At 45.2% G+C, this 19,580-nt stretch overlaps 1 protein-coding gene across 4 annotated transcripts in view; it reads right to left on the bottom strand.

Annotated features, from left to right (window-relative positions):
• Nucleotides 1-4,043: 4,043 nt before the first annotated feature.
• Nucleotides 4,044-19,580, bottom strand: part of NALCN (sodium leak channel, non-selective) — a 307,487-nt gene continuing 291,950 nt past the window's right edge. For 3 of the 4 annotated variants that reach the window (XM_032402676.1, XM_032402673.1, XM_032402675.1), the window contains 9 exons: nucleotides 18,989-19,137; nucleotides 18,030-18,123; nucleotides 16,273-16,405; nucleotides 15,488-15,603; nucleotides 13,470-13,627; nucleotides 10,001-10,151; nucleotides 8,078-8,227; nucleotides 6,241-6,358; nucleotides 4,044-5,722 (listed from right to left, as the gene is read on the bottom strand). In XM_032402676.1, coding sequence (XP_032258567.1) covers nucleotides 5,529-5,722; nucleotides 6,241-6,358; nucleotides 8,078-8,227; nucleotides 10,001-10,151; nucleotides 13,470-13,627; nucleotides 15,488-15,603; nucleotides 16,273-16,405; nucleotides 18,030-18,123; nucleotides 18,989-19,137 — 1,263 coding nt within the window. In that variant the 3' untranslated portion in view covers nucleotides 4,044-5,528. The remainder of the gene's footprint in view (nucleotides 5,723-6,240; nucleotides 6,359-8,077; nucleotides 8,228-10,000; nucleotides 10,152-13,469; nucleotides 13,628-15,487; nucleotides 15,604-16,272; nucleotides 16,406-18,029; nucleotides 18,124-18,988; nucleotides 19,138-19,580) is intronic. The other variant, XM_032402674.1, reaches the window with a different exon arrangement.

Here is a 19,580-nt window from a genome sequence, read left to right as displayed (position 1 = left end):
ACAATAGCCAAACTGTGGAAGGACCCGAAATGTCCTTCAACAGATGAATGGATAAAGAAAATGTGGTACATAGATACAATGGAATATTACTCAGCCATCAGAAAGGATGAACACCCACCATTCGCATCGACATGGATGGAACTGGAGGGGATTATGCTAAGTCAAATAAGTCAAGGAGAGAAAGATAATTATCATATGGTTTCACTCATATGTGGAACATAAGGAATAGCACAGAAGACCAGAGGGGAAGGGAGGGAAAACTGAAGGGGGGCGGAAATCAGTGAGAGAGACAAACCATGAGAGACTATGGTCTCCGGGAAACAAACTGAGGGTTTCGGGGGGGCGTGGAGGGATGGGGTAGCCAGGTGGAGGGCACCTGTTGTGATGAGCACTGGGTATTGTATGCAAATAATGAATCATGGAACACTACATCAAAAACTATTGATAAAAAAAAAAACTATTGATGTACTATATGGTGACTGACTGAACATAATAAAAAAAAAAGACTGCCTAAGAATATGCAGATAATTCAAATCAAAAAGCTAACTTTCTTGGCTATAATTTATGGGTACAACTCTCTTCGTTGTGATCTTCACTAAAGAAGACTTTTCTGGAAATCGTTACTCTGCTATTCCTGGCAGCCCTTGGTCAAGTGGCTGATTTATTATTTTAGATGGTTTTGACATGACTTGGAATGTAAAAGTACCATTTTTTATATGTATTTATTTGCAGAGAACCCATGGACCTTCGCCCATTTCTGTCCCTACAGTTGGATTTGCTTTCATTTAAATGCTAAACATCTCAGTGGCAGTCAGGCACTGGGAACACTAGAAGGAATGATGCATCCAAACAGGTGGTTCCACTTAGTGTGATTTGGGGTCACTATCCACATCGTAGAGGAAATGGAGTGGTAATACCCATTTGTGAAAGGAACACAATGAAGCTACATAATTCCTCTTGTAGGTAGGTTGGTTCTGTAACCAAGCCTTAAAATTGACATTGACATTGAATCACTGCCCACAAAGGGAGAACAAGAAACCACTTCAAATCTGCCTCTAACAAACCATCCATACCTTAATTCAATGGCCAGTGAGGCCAGTTCTCCAAATGTTCCAATGGGATTCAGATATTTACTAGGCATACTACAGGCAGATTTTTTAATTGAATGAATGACATGCAGCATTGGGGATATAAATTTAATATAAAATATTAAATTTAAACCAGGCATACTGCTCAAATACAGAAAGCAAGCAGGCATGGAAGCATAATTTAAGTGTGGCATTGGAATTGTTTTGCTATTTCAATTTGGTCACATAGCTTTTGGGATCAGATGACAGGATATATTAAAAATTTTGTTTAATTTTTATTTAGGATAAAATGCATATAACAAAATTTACCATTTTAACCATTTTTAAGTGTAAATTTTAATAGTGTTAAGTATATTCACACTGCTATGTAAACAATCTCCAGAACTTTTTTATCTTGCAAAACTGCAATTCTATACCCATTGCACAATTTCCGTCCCCCAGCCCTTGGCAATCACCATTCTGCTTTCTGTTTCTATGAGTTTTACTACCCTTGATACCTCATATAAGGGGAATCTTACAGTATTTGTCTTTTTGTGACTGGCTTATTTCATTTAGCATGATGTCCTCAAGGTTCATCGTATCGTTACCTATAGTAGAATTCCCTTCCTTTTTAAGAATGAGTAATATTCCATCATATGCACATACATTTTTTTTAATCCATCCACCCAAAGATGGATATTTGGGTGCTTTCCCTCTTGGCTATTGTGAACAATGCTGCCATAAACAGGGGTGCCATAAACACGGAAAATATCTCTTTGAGACTCTGCATTCATTTCTTTTGGATATGTACCCAGAAGTGGTAATGCTGGAATCATACGGGTGCTTCTATTTTTAAGTGAATAAATTCACCTCTCCTGCCTTTTTTCTTAAACCATTTTTTAAAAGATTTTTATTTATTTATTTGGAGAGAGAGAGAGCACAAGCAGAGGGAGTGGCAGGTAGAGAGAGAGAGAGAAGCAGACTCCCCGCTGAGCAGAGAGTTGATGTGGGGCTTGATCCCAAGACCCTGGGATCATGACCTGAGCCGAAGGCAGATGCTTAACTGACTGAGCCACCCAGGCGCCCCTCTCTTGCCTTTTTTTAAAAGCAAGAAGCTAAATTTTGGCCCTGATAGGGTATGAAACTCATCAGAGATTAAACAAGGAGTAACCAGTAAATCCAGGGCTTGAAACATCTGTCGAACTACAAACTCAGTATCTTTGATCTGTACTAGTGTTTTTCCAACTAGGTTCTTTGGAGCACTGGGATGGTTCAGGCCATCTTTGGGGGCTGGTGTGGGTTTGGGAGTGTATTACTTTTCTAAGGCTGCTGTAACAAAATGCTACAAACTGGGTGGCTTACAACGACCAAAATTTATCATCTCAGTTCCAGTTCTGGAGGCTAGAAATCCAAAACCAAGGTGTTGGCAGGGCCATGCTCCCTCTAACGCCTCTAGGGGAGGATCCTTAGTCACCTCTTGCAGTTTCTTGCAGCCCTAGACATTCCTTGGCTTGTGTCAGCATCACTCCAGTCTCTGCCTCTGTCTTCACATGACCATCTTCCTCTGTGTTGTGTCTTCACAGGGCATTCTCCTCCCTGTGTGACTTTCTCTTCTTAAAAGGACACCAGTCATATTGGATTACGGGTCTACCTCCTCTAGTATGACCTCACCTTAACTCATTACATCTGCAGACTCTTCCCCCCAAAGATCACATTCACAGGTACTGGGTGTTAGGATTTCAATGTCTCTCTTTTAGAGGGGCGGGGGGCACAATTCAATCAATATCAGGAGGTGAAAAGAGACCATGTGACTGGGGTTCTCATCTTCATCCCAATTTCAATTAGGGATGCCTGCTTTAGCTTGGTTAATATTGTGGGAACTTTTGAAGGACCCTGTTTGAGAAAGAGCACCACTGCCAAGCAACCAATTGAAGCCACTTATCTATAGTCTGCCCCTTCCTACAAAGAAGCAAGCAAACACATCAGTCATCTGGCTTTGAAAATGCTTTTGCTTAAGGCTTTATAACTGGTTTTTCTTCTACATGGCCTTATCTTATTCAGCTTGGACAGTCGCTGAAGATGGGTGCTGCTCTCAGTTGACCATGGAGAGTAGAGTGAATAGCATCGGTCCGGCCGTTCTCTCCATCCCTGTTCCCTGTGAGCCCCCTTGAATTGCCATATGTGCAATGCATGTGTGGTCTGGTCCCGTTGGGGGCTCTGGGTCAACTATTCTGCCCCTTATGCTTTCCGGTGTGCTTGGAACCAACAGCGTCCTTTAATTAAAGGCCGTGGGTGGCATGATGAGAGGATTACTATCAGTGTCTGGCTCCCTAAGGACCAGGGAATGTTGTGGCCGAAGTTTTCCCATCTGCATAACTGGACTCTTTATATGTTGATGAAAAATCTACCTTCTCGGCTTGCTGTGCGTTCTGCTGGCTTCAGGAAAGGGTAGAGATGAGTCCCACAGGAATTGTTTGGCTGTCTCACTGAATTGAAGGGTGCTTAAATGTAGGGTGCTGTGACTTCAAATGCATTGCTATTTGGCCCTTTGCTTCACTGCAGAATGAACAACAATGATGTTCCGCTGAACACGTTAACAGACGCTGTAGGAAGGACTCAGCAGTTTTTTGAGAATGAAGCTGTTTTACTCAAGTGTAATGAGCCAAAAAATAAAATTTCGTTTTCATGCAGCACCAGTACAGGCTCATGCCTGGGCCATGTAAGATCCTTTTCTGTTTTATTGTGGGTTTGGAAGGTATTCACTCAGCCTTATGGGCACACACGTGAAAGGAACATTCTGGCTTAGGAACTGAACTGAAATGAAGATCAGGGACAGAGCTTTTGCCAACTAATTACAGGCAGAATATTATACAGAGTTTGCAAAGTGCCTGATTCCTAATGATCCCGCCCCCAAAACCCCCTTCCCTCCTTCCACACACGAGAAAGGGTTTAGAAATGACCAACTCAGAGTAAATTCTTTTACAAAGTCAATATTTATTTGACTTGCTTATGTACAAAAAGTAAACTCCAACTGAACATAAAACCAAATAAAATCCTTTTGGCAGCACTGACTTTAATGACCCATTATCCTAGAGTCACAATTAATCCTACAAACAATAGATGGCACCACAATGTTACGTCTGTTATACAGAAAGGATTCGGCTGTTTTAAGAACGTTAGAGAAAAAGAGATCATAAAGCAACCTGGGGTGTCAAAGGACTCGGAGATCATCGCTCCATTAAAAGAAATCATCGAAACAGCAAATCTCCAATCAAAAATAATGCAGTTAAGGGCCCGGATGCACTTCTACTTGGCTGACCCAGCATAAGAGGCCCAGGTACTTCGTAATCCCGTCGCATTTTAATTTTCCCAGAGCACATGGTGTGTGAAACAAATACAGCTGAGTTGTGGGGTCCCTAAACTGTGAGTTCCAAGCAGGATTTTACAAAGTTGCCATTATTTTCATAGAAGAGTCTGGTAGCAGGGAGTCATTTTGAATTGAACATGGAACTGGTGTGTTGGGATCAACTCACGATATCTTTGCCGACTTTATGGCAAATCGGACACACCCTGGGTAGGAAATGAAACCAGTGATAACATGACACACCTGAAGATTTCTTTAATAAGCTGAATCATGTAGTTTTACCCTTTTTGCTAAACTTAGCTATTAAAAGGCTTAGAAAGAAACTCAACATCTTTATGTAAGCAAGTCCCTCCAGCGATCTATGTACATGTTTGTTTTAAACCAGTTGGCTCCTTGGGCCAATTTCTTTGCCTGGTCCCTGCACACACAATTCTCGAGGAAGCAGACAACGGTTTCATCAGAGTGACTAAGGCCAGAAATTGACTTGGTCTGACCTCTAAATATCTTGTGCATATTTTTAAGAATAACATGAGAAAAAGAATATACTTTTAAAAATTCAGAATCTGTAGTTTGTAAAACTACTATCATTTTCGTATGAGCTCAGTGCTGACCTTTTCAGATCAATCATAAATAATAAATTTTCCCAAGGGAAGTATTTCTAGTGGAAGTGGGAAAAACAGGAACTAAAGCTGTAGCTTCTGTAGCATGAATATCAGCCGCTTTGGGCTTAGCACTCTTTCAGGGGGTGGTAATACTGCACACGAGCACATATGGAGATACACCCTAGTTTTCATAGACAGAATATATGAAATGTTTGAATGATCTACATCTAGTGTTGGGCAATATTACGAATACTACCATTATGCGAATTTTCTTGAACACACGGTAACAACCCCTTATATGCACAACTGCCACAGACCAAGTATTTACGCCCCCCTACGGCAGGACAAAAATCCACTTAAAAAAAAAAATATCGTGACAAGGTGGAATTAAATGACGTCTCAAGTCGGGACTGCTCACTAGCGGATGTTAGACCGTAGGAGGACAATGTCAGAAAACAGTGTTCCCCATGAGACCCTGCTCGGCGCTGCGTCCGCCTAAATATCCAGAAGGTCATCGCCACTTTCGTCGCTCTCCACCGTCAGCTGCCGGGTCCACCACTTCTTAACCTCGGAACCGCACGACGCCGTGTCGGTCATGGGGTTCATTTTGCACACTACAGACTTCATTGTTGTGCGCCCTGCAAATCGTAAGTTGACCGAAGACACTGAGTGGCTTATTGGTTTGGGTGCTGTGGAATTGACAAGAGTCCTATGAGCAACGTGGAGCTGTTCACCCCTGTGCAAGCCATTCCCGAAAAGCAGAGATCCCCCCAGCAGTAACAACAGTCCTGCTAAATACGCCCCCTATAAATGGTAAGTATGAACCCCTCCTAGCTCTCGGTTCTTTATATTCATAAACTTTATATGCATGGACTTGAAAATTCTGTTCATGGGCAACTAGTAATACCATTCGAAAACACGCTACCCGCCCACCACCGCGCTTTGAGATAATCACAAAAAACTTAACCAAAAAATCACTAAATGTTCCAATCTGGGCAAATATAAGTGTCATAGAAATATGGGTGAGTAGGTGTTCATTACTATATAGAAAGAAAGAATATAAAAACAAAGGAAAAGGACAGATAGTGTAAGCAGTAGTGAGAGGAGTCTAAGGAACTGGAGAGGCAGACCTGAACTTGAAATCCGAGACCCAAAGCCCACCGAGTGTAGACACTGAGTCAAGGGAGAAAGGACCCGGGGCACACACCTGAGGGCAGCCGCCACTGCCCGAACTTCCTTTGGGGTTTCCCGGGGTCTGTGGCGTCCTGCCGGCTTCCCCCTCTGTCCGACAGCGTAGGGCTCAGGAGCTGCTGCTGGCTGCTGGTCTGCACGGGGCGAGAGTGAGGCAGTCAGGGCTCTTTCTGACCGCTCTGCTCCCCTTCTGGCCTCTGCACTGGTCTGGACTCTCATTTTATGGTAAGAAAGGAAGAAAGCGCCATAGGAAAACAGTACCGCAGCCGCAGAGTGCACAATGGGGAAGGGAGAAGACAAAATGGGTTCAGAGAGTCCAGAAAAGTCAGAGTCACTGCTGCACGTGAAGAGACGGGGTGCAATTCTCCAGGTAGCGCCTCCTCCGGGCAGCCCTCCAGGGTTCCCCCACTCCCACAGCTCCGCCCCCCCCCCGCCAGCACCTGGGGGCGGGGGGGGGGGTGTCACCACAGACCAGGAAGGAAGGGGGGCAGCAGGGACTGCCCGGTTTGGCGGAAGTATATTCTTGCCAACCTGGAGATCAGTCCTAGCGCTCTCCGCAGATAAAACTCCACGGCAACCCAGAGCCGAACGAAGCTTATACCAGTTAAGACTAATTCAGAGAAAAAGGCTGAGACTCTCCACACCTTTTACACTCTGTGGTGCACCGTCACCTTCTCCTCTCCTATCAGTGTCTTGGTCTTCACATCTCTTCAGTATCTCCTCTTGGTTTTTTTGTTACTTCATGGGCTTTTTTTTTCTTTCCTTTTTTAGAGCTCTGTAATCATCGCTTTGCTAGCCTCATCAGCCCTGCCTGGCTGGCTGGCCCGGTCTTACCCCTGCTCTGCCCATCCTCACTGCAGACAGATGGCAGGACCACTGTAGAAGCCTCTATGTTCACCCCCCCATCCTTCCGCCCCTCCGCCTTTGCTGACTGTCCCTGCACGAGTCCCTGGGGTCGGTGGCAGATGATGCCTACGTGTTGGGAGCCAACAACATGAGATCCACTCCAAAGTGGGCTGTGGAACAACAGGTCCCCTTGGAGCATTCCGCCGGGCCGCCGAGCCTCAGGCTTCAGTATTTACCGCGGAGCTGTATGGGCTGTGTCTCTGCACGCCACGAAGCCCGACCCTGCCAGGGAGCTCATCTCAGGAAGCTGGATCAACTCCAGCTGGTCCACGACTGCGCCCTCAGGAGGGGCAGGACTTCCTGCCCACTGCTGGTCACCGCGCAAGGCTCTCCAGGGTGCCCGAGCCTCTCTGCGCATTTGTATGGACATGGACATTGCGTCTGGAAATGGAAATAAGCTACGCCCTCGTAAAAACGTCCTCGGGCTAATCCTCCTGTATTCCATATGCTCTTCCGATGCCCAACTAAGGAAGGACAAATCCTTAATGAGTCTGATTATTTAAGGAGGTTGGTGGCCAGTTACAAACATTTCCACTGATTCTACTGCAAGTTCCTATGACTTGGTAGAAGAACGTATTTAGGGCAGATTTTCCGGCAAACCACATTCTTCATGTAATATCGCTGGACTCCAATTAAGCCCAGAGAGACGCAGTGTTAACTCTTTAGACAAAAATTGACAGAACTAGTGAGTTCAGGGCATTCACTTTTTTTTTTTTTTTTTTGTATTCATACAATTCAGAATCAGAATCTTTTGGAACAACCCCAAACGATTCCGAGTTGCAAAGATAAAGTCTGGATCAACATGTTCCAATTGTTTTTAACTTAACAAACTTCCAATTAGAAATACTGTCACCTTGTTTGAAATGGCTATGTGAACGGCACCAATTTATTTTTTATTTTTAAAAATGCACCTAATACCCTTGGAGGAAGGACGCCTCATACCGTACCTCAGGTTGCATATTATTATCCTGACTGTTAGCGTTCATGTCCTCACTGGGCTGGGTGGTCTCGATACTGGGGGGATTCAGGAACCGGCTCAGCTCCTGCTGTTGGCTCTCTCTCAGGCTGTGGATGATGCTGCAGGACTGCTGCTGTTTCTATGGAAATATGATTATTCTCTCGGTAACAGAAAAATCAGCCCAACGTCCCCCCGTCCCCCACCATTCAAATCATATTTTCTTCTCTCCTCCCCAAAGAACCTGTATGTTTGGTGACCTCTTCGGAACTTCCAAATAAGGATGCTTAACTAATTTCCCTATCACACTGCTATGAAGGAGGGCTTAGAGACTCCCCAACCCATGCTCATTTGCATAACAATGGGAACAAGTATGTCCGTTGATACAGCTTGTGTTGTACTTAAAATAGAATTTTTGAATCGCTAATGTAGGTGTTCTCTTTTTTCCCCTTCTTATTTTGCTCTGTGCTCATTAAGCCAATAGTGACCACCCTTTTCCTCTGGGTCGTTAGAAGCAGAGAGCCTTGGGTGGATGAGTGAAACCGTCGCTCTTGCCTTGGCTCTTGGATAGGAGCAGGCCAGTCTGTTTGGGCACACACTTGGGAGCCCAGTCTGGTGCTCATCCAGCTCCCCGTGCCCTCTTGGGGCCTGTGGGGGGCAGGTTGGATCACTAGAGTGAGCAGGGCTAGGACGGGTCAGCCATGGCTGGGGCTTTGCTGTAGGAGGTTGGGCTGTTTCGTTTCTCTGGGGACCTTTTCTCCTCCAATAGAAAGACATATTTCCTGCAGCTGGTGTTGTTCTGAGAGACAGGATTTAAAAAATCTGTTAAATACAAATATTTGGTGATTAATTTGATTTTTTTCCTCTGTGAAGGGTAAGTCAAAAACATTCATAAAAGTAATTATCTAGTAGAAATGCCTATTGTAAACACGATGTATGTCAACATAGTATGTGTTCATTGATTTATGAGTCAGAGAATCTTATAAGCTTGTAATTCTGAAGGCAGCAGACAGATCATTAAACTCCCAGGAGAGGTGGCCTTTGTTAAAGACAAAACAATATTATCAACGGTATGGTGGGATTGTTAGAAACAATTTAAAAGTAGTTTTGTAAATTCAGTTGCCACACAACATGTAGAGATTTTGGGCATTTTGAACAGCTGAGTTTGATAAATGGAAATCACAAATATATTAATAGCAATAAACTGCCTTTTTTTTCTCCTAAGGAGAGAGAGCGCCGAGCGGGGGTGGGGGAGGAGGTGGGAAGAGGGAGAGAGAGAGAGAGAGAAGAGACTCTTAAGCAGGCCCCATGGCCAGCATGGAGCCCAATGTGTGGCTCGATCTCATGACCCTGAGATCGTGACCTGAGCCAAAATCAAGAGTCAGACACTTAACCGACTGAGCCACCCAGGCGCTCCTCAGTAAACTGCTTTTTAAACATTCATGTTCTATTATAAAAATGTGATTCAATGGGACCGTCTTACGAACTCTGCTTAAGAGGGCACAGCTGGGTCTGGACTGGAGCTAAGGCGCGAATCATCATGTGGCCATCACAGGGGGATGAAGCTGACATGGTTGAAGGGCCACAAGGCTAATCACAGGAGGATCTCATCCTGTCGCTCACGAAACTCTTTTCACTTCTTTTTTAAAGATTTTATTTAATTGAGAGAGAGAAAGAGAGCATGGGGGAGGGGCAGAGGGAGAGAGAGAGCCTCAAGCAGACTTCCCGCGAGCAGGGAGCCTGTCGCGGAACTCGATCCCAGGACCATGAGATCATGACCTGAGCCGAAGGCAGATGCTTAACTGACTGAGCCCCCCAGGCACCCCACCCCGTCCCCAAAGCTCTTTTCTTTTCTCCCTCTTCTTCCTCCTCTGAGAGGAGGAAACAAAACCCCAGACACTTCCAGGTCACTCACAGCTCGGATGCGCTTTAAGCACTTCTTCAGCCACATGCGGATGGTCTGCTTGGCCACCTCCTCCTCGATAGTGTACTCCAGCTGTTCCCTGGCCAGCAGCTCTTCCAGCTGCAGACTCTTCCGGATGTCGACCGACCGGTAGGACAGCATGCTGGTGGGGGGACAGGAGAGCAGGCCAGGTCTGACTCCCCCGGGACTCTGACCGGTGGGTATCTCAAACTCCAGAGAGCACATCACTCAGTCCAACCACGGTAGTGTCCCTGTGCCACGGGACTTGCTGGGGGACATGGGCTAGTTATGTCACCTCCTCTGTAAGACGGGGACACTCATGATACCCACCTTATTAAAGGACTGAGTTAATACTGGCGAGGTGTTTACAGGATTCAGTGCCCTGTAAGTGCTTGTAAAACAAGAGATCCAGGCTGGGCCCTCATCTACATTATCAGCTGCTTAAGGCTCTGGAACATTCCCTGTAGAAGGAAGAGTGCTCTCTCTACACATTGGTCACATTTGGTCACATTCAGGTCCAGGTGGGGATGGGTAACAGGCTTGGCCAAAGGTCATGCTTCCTGCTCCCTCCCCTCCCCCCAGTTCCCTCTCTATTGATCTCATTTGTGCCCCTGGATCCTCCTCATTCATTTTGGTGGATGCAAAGTCGCTCCCATTCTGACCTTGGCACAACAGCTCCAGGCAGTGGCAGATGAAGCCAACACAGCCCACGGGTTGCCTCCTCAGGGTCCCGGGGCAGTGAGACACTCATACTGTACCCAGGCTGAGAGGTCCACAGCCAAAGGGGAATGCAGCCCTTTCTGCAGCTTGGCGCTCCCCGGTGCCCCCACCCGACCCCAGGTTAGCACTCAGCCCCCGCCTGCCTGTCTGTGAGCTCAGTGGCACCTCCGTGGCCCACGTCACAGCATGGAGGTGCTCAGGAGGCCTCCCCGGGCAGTCCCGGGACCTTCTCTTTGCTAAGGCTCTTCCCACCGCTGGGGAAGGAAACGTGTTTGCTCTTCCTCTCGTCCCTGCCTCATCCAGAATCTCGTCACTGCCGAACTGTTTTCATCATTTACTGAGCTATAGGGACAGGGAGGGGCAAGGGATGCCCCCATCGGCTTCGCCTGGGTCCACTTCATCAGATGCCTCACTGGCTTCCAGAGAGGCTGAATGATAATTGCTCATGACAGCGGTCTGTCTCCGTGCTTCGCTTTCAGCCTAAAAATATTTGTCACCAGGAGGAACGACTTGGTGACATTCTGAGAGAGACGGCATCCTTTGCTAATCACACGTATTTTGTGCCTCTTTTTCTGCCCTTTAGCTTGCTCCTGGGAGAAGTGAATAGCGGGAAGTAAAACAATTAACTTGCGAGAACTTCTCCTAGGTCCTTCCTGTTCTGATCTTTTTTTCAAATTTCAGTCACAAGCGTATTTCTGTCCACCTGATGCTGCTGAATGTGAGCCACTACACCCAACACTTGACCTGTCAGGTCCGTGCAGCCTGATGAAAACAGCTGCTGCTAGAGGAGGGCCTTGGCTTTTCCCGTGGGTGGGCCTCTTTGAGAGTGGAGCCTATGGGACTTTTCCTAGAAGAACTTTTAAATGCATAAAATAAAACACATATGATTACAAAGGAAACCAACTCTATTGAAATGCAGTTCTCATATCTTCTTTAAAAAGGTGATGACAGAATGGATAAAGAAGATGTAGTATATATACACTGGAATATTTCTCAGCCATAAAAAAAGAATGAGATCTTACTATTTGTGACAACGTGAATGGACCTAGAGGGTATTATGCTAAGTGAAATAAACCAGACAGAGAAAGACAGATACCATGTGATTTCACTTACATGTGGAATCTAAAAAATGAAACAAACAAAGCAGAGGCAGACCCATAAATACAGAGAGCAAACTGGTGGTTGCCAGCAGGGAGGGGGCTGGGGGGATGGACAAAGGGGATGAAGGGGAGTGGGAGGCACAGGTTTCTGGTGTTGGAATGAATAAGTCACCGGGATGAAAAGTACAGCGTAGGGAATATAGCCAATGATGCTGTAATGGTGTTGTTTGGTGACTGGGGTTACCCACTCTTGCGGTGAACATAGCATAACATACAGAGTTGTTGTACACCTGGAACCAGTGTAATATTGTGTCAACTCTACGTCGATAAAAAAAGAAATAAAATTAATTTTAGAAAATGTTTAACAAGATGGTGACATAGTAACATAAATGCTTCTTTATTATTGCGTTAAATATTAACATCTAGCTGAGGTCAAATGACCACTATAACTTAGAAGTGCTGGTGAGTGTAAAGGATATCTAAGCTATCAGCCACCTCAGTGACGCACTCTGAAAATACCTGTGATTTCTGCTGGTGACAAAGACGCACGTATTGTTAACATGGCTGTGGTTTGTTGCCTGCATTCATCACTGAAGAAAATGCTGCATTTCAGGGAGTGATTCATGAAAATAAAGATGTGATTATTTCCAAGTCCATGGACCTCAGGATTTTATGCATGGATTCCTGTTTAAAAAGCTGTTATGGATTGAATTGTTTTCCCCCTAAAAAATTAGATGTTGGAGTCATAACCTCCAGTACCTCAAAATGTGATCGTATTTGGAAATAGGTCACTGCAGATGTAATTAGTTAAGATGAGGTCATATCAGTACGGGATGGGTCCCTAATCTAATATGAATGGTGTCCTTATAAAAGGGAAGACTTGGATACACACACACACACGTGTGCACATGCAGGCACACGCATGCACATGGGGAGAACCACACATGAAGATGGAGGCAGAGATCGGGGTGATGTTTCTACAAAGATGGCGGGCAAAACCCCAGAAGCTGGAACAGATACCCCCTCGCAGCCTCAGAAGGAACCAGCCCTGCCGAGCCCTTGAATTCAAACTTCTAGCCTCCAGGACTATGAGACAATACACTTGTTTAAACCACTGAGTTTATGGTATTTTGTTCCCTTTGTCCTGTCTGGGTGCTCATGGAATGGAAAATGTGGTTTGCCATCCAAGCGGGGGCAACCATCACAGAGCAGCCTCACGAGTGAGAAGATCTGCCCATTAGCCCCAGCTTGACCACCGAGGCTGTGTCACTGAGCAAGTCTCATGACTCTCCGGGACCAGATCCTTCCTCACAAAATGAGGGGCGGCCACTCTCCCCGAGGCCCCTTACCTCTCCCCGTCAGGAGCTCCCCAGTCAGTCAGGGGCCGTTCTGGGGACGTCAGACCACTGCTTCTCCCTGCTCCTGTGTGAGGCCCTCACTCAGACACGGTCCTTATAGGACAGCGACAAGGCCACTCGGAGCCCGAGCGGGGCGGCCTCGCCTCATCACCTCAGGGGGTGTGGCATCTTGGCTTATGAACCTCCTTATTGGTTGTGTTTCACGAGGCCTTGAACGGCCACGCTTCAGGTTCTGGACTTGGGTCAGCTCTGTGACACGCAGTTGGGAAGACCCCTTCGTACCTGAGGACGTCGTGGAAAGTGACGTCACCACCATTATGCAGCCTCTCCATTTCATAGCACATGTGCTTAAACAGGAGCTTGTCTTTGTCCAGATCCACCTCCAGCCTCCCCCGCAGCAGCCTCAGCAGGAACTTTACCCGGAAAGTCGGAATCACCCCCTGGCGGGCAGAACACAGTGACTGGTAAATCATCTTCAGGCCGTAATGATTCACTTGGGATTCTGTTTTCACAGAAAAAAACAACAACAACAACAAACAAAAACCACCCAGAACACCAGATTTTTTTCTCAAAAGATAGGTAGCAAGGAAGTTGTTGGCCTCCCCGGAGGCTGGGTGAGGGTATGTGCCTGAGAGGAGCACCACACTGAAAGCTGAGCCCTTGGATTTTCTGCTGGAGCATCCCCGGTTCTGTGGGATCTCAGAACCTGGCAGCCCTGGGAGCCTAGCAGGGTACCAAGCAGGTCCTCTGCCTCCCTGGCCTCAGCCCTTGCTTTGCCAGCCTCCTCTTCTCCAGCCTGTTTCACTGACTCAGCCCCTGCTCATCTGTTTCTTGAAAACACATGCTGAGTGGGTTGGTAATGTGTTATCACAAAAAAGCAGAACATTCCCATGTACACGATCCTCCTCTTCACTTTGCCCGGATGCCACAAACTTCTAAACACTCATTCTAAGTGGTTCTTCTAGGGAATCATCACTCCCGTTCAGGTCTTCTCCATAATTAGAACAATTACATACAAGAGAACCTGGTCAGAGCAGCTCCAGGTCCTGAAAATCGAACACATGTTGCTCGCTCACAGGCAACACCACCTAGCGTCTGTGAATTCAGGCCCTGGGCAAGAGGCAGGGGCCGGGGTAACCCAGGAATTCCTGTCACTTACTGACACCTTAACCTGTGGCCGGTGGCGCTATCATTGCCGTGTATGTGCAAGGAAAGCAGGTTCCTGCAGGCAGCCATCTTGGAGCTGCAGGTGGATCGAGGGGAGAGGGGAGAGCTAGGCCACATGGCCACATGTGCAGGCCACTGTCTCAGAGAAAGCCCCCTGAGCCTGGTCCTGGGGAACTGGGGGGCGTCAGGGAGAGGGGGGCAGAGGGGAGGGGAAACCGGGCACTGCCATGCAGGCCTAGCTTGGCATGCCCCTTTCCTCAGCCTGTTCTGGCTCCTTGGTCTTCACGCCCTCTGGGAACTCTTCCTGCAATGATTTTTGGATCTTCCCTCCAGATTTTCCCACAGTTGAACTTTCCTTGGTTTTCAGAGGTTGGGTCTAACAGCACCTCCCCAGCCAGACCATCATGGCCACCCCACTAAAGTGGCCTGCCCCCCAGTCCAACCCATCTCTACTCTATTACTTTCTGCAAAGTACTTATAGCTTCTTGAGGTAATAATAATAATTATAATTATTGTTTCACTTTTTATTAGAACAGAAGCTCTGCGAGCATGGGGGCCTTTCCATTGTGCTCATCGCTATATCCCCAGCACCCGAGTGTCTGCTAGGATGAAGAAGGAGGAAGAAGAGGAGCAGCAGAAGAAGGTGCTGCTACTTTGGCTAATTCTAGGAAATCTTGGGTAAGCTTTATGATGAAAGCGTTCAAATAATAAGTCCAAAATAATTAAAAATAATAACTTTCAGAAACCACTCAATAACTAATTAAGATTGCAGCTGGTGGCTGCCCGTGGCTCTGTGTTACATCATCCTTCTGGTGAATTCAACTTCACCCCTTCTCCTGCCCCCAGCCCAGGGCTGGTTTCTTCAGAGCTTCCTTGGTTTCCCTTCCTTGGTAACTTTCTGAATGTCCAAAGAAGAGGACGTCCATGGTTGGACAGGACATGAGGGGGACCACTCTGTCCCTCTCCCCTCCCAGCATATTCTGCTGAACAGTCAATGGAGGCTTTCTACAATTCACCAATGGCCATTCCAAATTCAGTAGGTGTCCCCTGGTGACAAAAAGACCAGTTAAATCGTCGAGGGAGAGCAATGAGTCTCTTTGGGGTGGGCATGAAGAAGCAGCCCCCTTTCCTACCTCTCGTTTATCATCCACCATATTCCATATGATTTGAAAGTGGCGAAGATCGTTATAACTTAGAAGCTGGTCCTCCTCCGTGGAATAAAACAAGGAGAAATTCTCCACAATGATGGCTAAGAAAAGACAGAAGCAAAGTGGAGAAGTTAGATAATTAGGCTAATGTGTCATTTTTTAGAAAGAGTAAAACATTTATTATAAATAATGGATTTTATCCCCTACATTATAAGCCAAATTTTTAAAGTGCTTTTAGTGTGTTTTCCAAGTTGGCATATCTTACACTTGGACTAAGCTATTTATCCATCTTCTGCCTTTTCCAAAACATGAGGGTCATGAGCAAAAACAGACCTTCTGTGTGCAGAGATATCCATGCCATCTGGCTTTCACTCTTAGTTGACAGTTCCAGGGCAGTTTGTAAAGGTCAGATTGGGTTCTGGGTGGCCCCACACCTGGGTGAACACCATGTATCTTTCAAAAATGTACCTGTGATCTTTCGAGGCCCTAAAGGTAGCCCTCCCTGAGATTTGTTCAACTCAACGCGTGAGAAGAGCTCTTTTGAAATTAATGATCATAATTAATAGGACAACTCTTGAAATTGCAATCAACTGTCATTTACATGCCTTTCAAAGGTCTTTTCAGCTTCTGGATCGAGAGGCAACAATTTATAATTAATGCCGTGAAACACCCGCCCCGAGCAATCTGGGATAATTACTTGCAAATTGTACGTAATTATCTAAGTACCTGAGCTTAAGGATATTAAAACATATTCAACGAACATCACTTACCTACAAGCAGATTTAGCATGATGTAGGCAATGATGACATAAAATGAACAGAAATACATAAGCGCCCCAGCATAATTTCCACAGTCGGTTGCCCAGTATGTGAATTCATCTGGAGTGCAAAAGGGAGGCTGGACCTGCAGGGCCACGGGGGACAGGGAGGAGGGATGAGAGTGAAGAATACAAATTTCTGTGTGTCCGCTGAAGTGAGGGAACTATTCCTCCGCACAGAAAATATAACTAATTTCAAAGTTAGTCTCTCAGAAGCCACATACATTGAGTACATCACCCGTGGCAAAAATCAAAAAGAATATTTCATTTATTCTACACTTCCAGTCTCATAGAATCCCAAGTTCATTGCCATTTTAGAAGCACAATGAAAATGAACCGGTTTCTTCCAAGAGACATTCTTTCTGTCACCTCCACTAGTCCTGAATGCTAAGTAGTCACTATGATGGGAACTACACAAAGTCAAAGAAAAAGGCATCTAAAAGACTTCTCTGACCTAACTAATGGGTTAAGATTTATGAAGATTTGTTATATGTAGCAGACTCACATTCAAATTGTGTAAGAAGAAACCAGTAATCCTCATTCCTGGAGCACATTTCTGGGACATTACAGAAGAGCACAAGGCTCAGGTTATCAAAAGCCTCCCTGTCCTGAGTGGCCCAATAAAATGCCAACACCTCTGAGAGACCTGGTCTCTTTCAGCCAGAGAGACTACATTCCCATAGCACTCTGCTTGTTCTTCATTTAGAACTTATTTAATCCTGACTTCTATTATATCTGATTTGGTAAATTCTGTCCCTGTTCATTCACACATAGAGTTCTTTAGCTCCTACTATGTGCTAGATTTCTACCCAGTGTTGGAGACAGACAAGTCTAAGCAAGACATAGACTCTGTCCCTCCTTCATGTTGCTGCTGGTCTAGAGCTCTATGGGAGCCACGGACTGCGTGTGGCTGTTAAAATGTAAATGTACGTTAATGAACATCAAACACTGTTAGATAAAATTTAGAATTCAGTTGCTCAGGTGCACTAGTCACATTTCAAGGGCTCAGTAACCACACAGGGCTACTGAATGGGAAAGAGCAGATTGCCAGCAGCATTGCCGAAATTTCTCCCGGACAGCGTTGTTCTTGAGGTTGTGAGAGAGGAAATAGAGATGAAATAATCAAGTGAGTAACTCACTACAGTTGGGATACACGCTACAAAGGAGAAACACGGAGTGCTGTAGGAACATATCACCGCAGTCTTAGCGTGGGGCGGGACTCCTCATGGAGCCCATGTTGCACTGGAGATGGGAGGGACAGCGAGGAGGAGAGAGGAACCTAGGGGACGGTGTAACTCAGAGCCTGGCTGTCAGCTCCTTGAGCATGCCCTGGAATCATGGGAGACCTAGCACCTAGCACAGGGCCCAGTATAAACCAGGTGCTCAGGGAATATCTGTTGAGTAAATTCAGTTAAAGAAGCAGAACTCCCCTGGCTGTACTTGACTGCCAAAATGTTAAAGGTAGGAGGGAAGGAACAATGTCCACATAATTCGGATTGCCAAATGGAACTACAATAACTCAAGCTGGGTTCACTGGATATCCAAACACTGTAATGGAAAAGAATGCAATTTTATGAACTAAACGGCCAGGCTATGTGTTTTGTACACAAAGTCTTGATGCTAACGAGGATGACGCTTGCCAATGTTGCATAGTGAAGAGTTTCATTTGGTTCTAAGTTGAGGCACTGTTAGGGATGAAGAGAAGTTTACCATACAGTCATGCATAATCTTATTCCAGTCTTCGCCTGTGACGATTCGGAATAGTACAGTGATGGCTTTTCCCGCTGAAGAAAAGTTGGCATGCCTATGTAAGGAAGAAAAACCAGAACGTGGGTAATATGGTTTGTCATGAAGTAGTAAGGTGTCCCCACTAAAACAGGTAGCTTTTGGAACAAATTTGGTTGCTAAGTTACCATGTCTAAAGGCTATACCCTCTTAATTTGCTTGTTATTCATACTTGCCCTTAAGCATAGCGGTCTGAATAACCCAACCCTAGCATGGTGCCACCAATCTGTGGCCATGCATCTTGAATCACTGAGGGTCCCAGCTTTGACAAGTAAAAGTGATTCCTTCGTTCACATGGAGTTTGCTATAAAATGCGGAGCTGCCACGGATCAAGTAAGTAATATCTGCAACAAGACACATTTGTATTTAATTTGTTGTGTAATTACGTTTTAAAAAACATCTATGAGGCGCTTCCACAGAATTTAAGATAATCTTTGAAAAATGCTTTTCATACCTAGTAACCATTTTGGGAGTTAGGACATCCCTTGTTTTGTTTTAAAAAGAAAAGAAAAAGGAAAACCCAAAGTCATTTTAAAGTGTAATTAAAAAAAGAATATATTGTTTTTTGGCAGTAGATGGATAGAAATTCGCCAGGATATTAGAAGTGGTTATTCCTGCATGGTGGTAGATTTGGAATTATGGATTTGTGTTACATTATGGGAATATTATGGAAATAAGGTTTCTAAAGTCAGTATGTAGGCTATTTTTAATTAGAAAAATGTGATTTAAAATTTGGCCATTTTATTTTGTCTTTGTTTCCAACTGATCGCTTCCCCCTTCCCTTTTGTCTTCAACAGGCAAAAGTCATTTGGATTTTTTATTCATGATTTCATGACTAAAAAAGTTTGCTTGATAAATGAATAGAAAGATAAATATACACCCACCTGTTAATATTCTCTCCATATTTCACAGTACCAAATAAAACAACTCCGGCAAAAGCATAACATAAGAGCAATAGGAACATCCCCACTATGATGAAGAAACTTTTATACATGCTGACGACTACAGTCAGGAGGAGCATCTTTAGCGTTACCTGTAGATGAAGATGGGGAGGAGAAAATGAATATTTAATTCACTTAACCGGGCCAACCTGGGAAGTGAATGACAGGTACGCAGGTTGGCACAAGACTGACCTTCATTTGACGATTGCTTTGAATTAATTCTTATTAAAGGGTATTAAATCTGAGTATTATTCAAAAAAACAGAGAGAAATTCAACTTGTATTTCAAACTGTTCAGCCTTTTCAGCCAAATTAATAAAAGTCCCTCCCTAAAATTCCTAGCTTCCTGTTTTCTCTTCTCTTGCTGCCTAAGTTTCTATGAGGAGGGCTGTCCATTTTTGGCCTATCCCATCATGTAGACAGGATTCTTCCACAAACAGATGTTCACAGAAACAAGCCTAAACAATGACAAAATGCTAAATAGCATCAAACATTGAATGTACTGAACATGTGCATGTATGGAATGTTTATGAAAT

The sequence above is a fragment of the Phoca vitulina genome, unplaced genomic scaffold (genome assembly GCF_004348235.1).
Source record: "Phoca vitulina isolate PV1807 unplaced genomic scaffold, GSC_HSeal_1.0 scaffold5, whole genome shotgun sequence".
In the NCBI taxonomy this organism is placed as follows: Eukaryota; Metazoa; Chordata; class Mammalia; order Carnivora; family Phocidae; genus Phoca; species Phoca vitulina.
The sequence above is the reverse complement of the archived record's forward strand: the minus strand, read 5'-3'. Positions and strand labels throughout refer to the sequence as shown.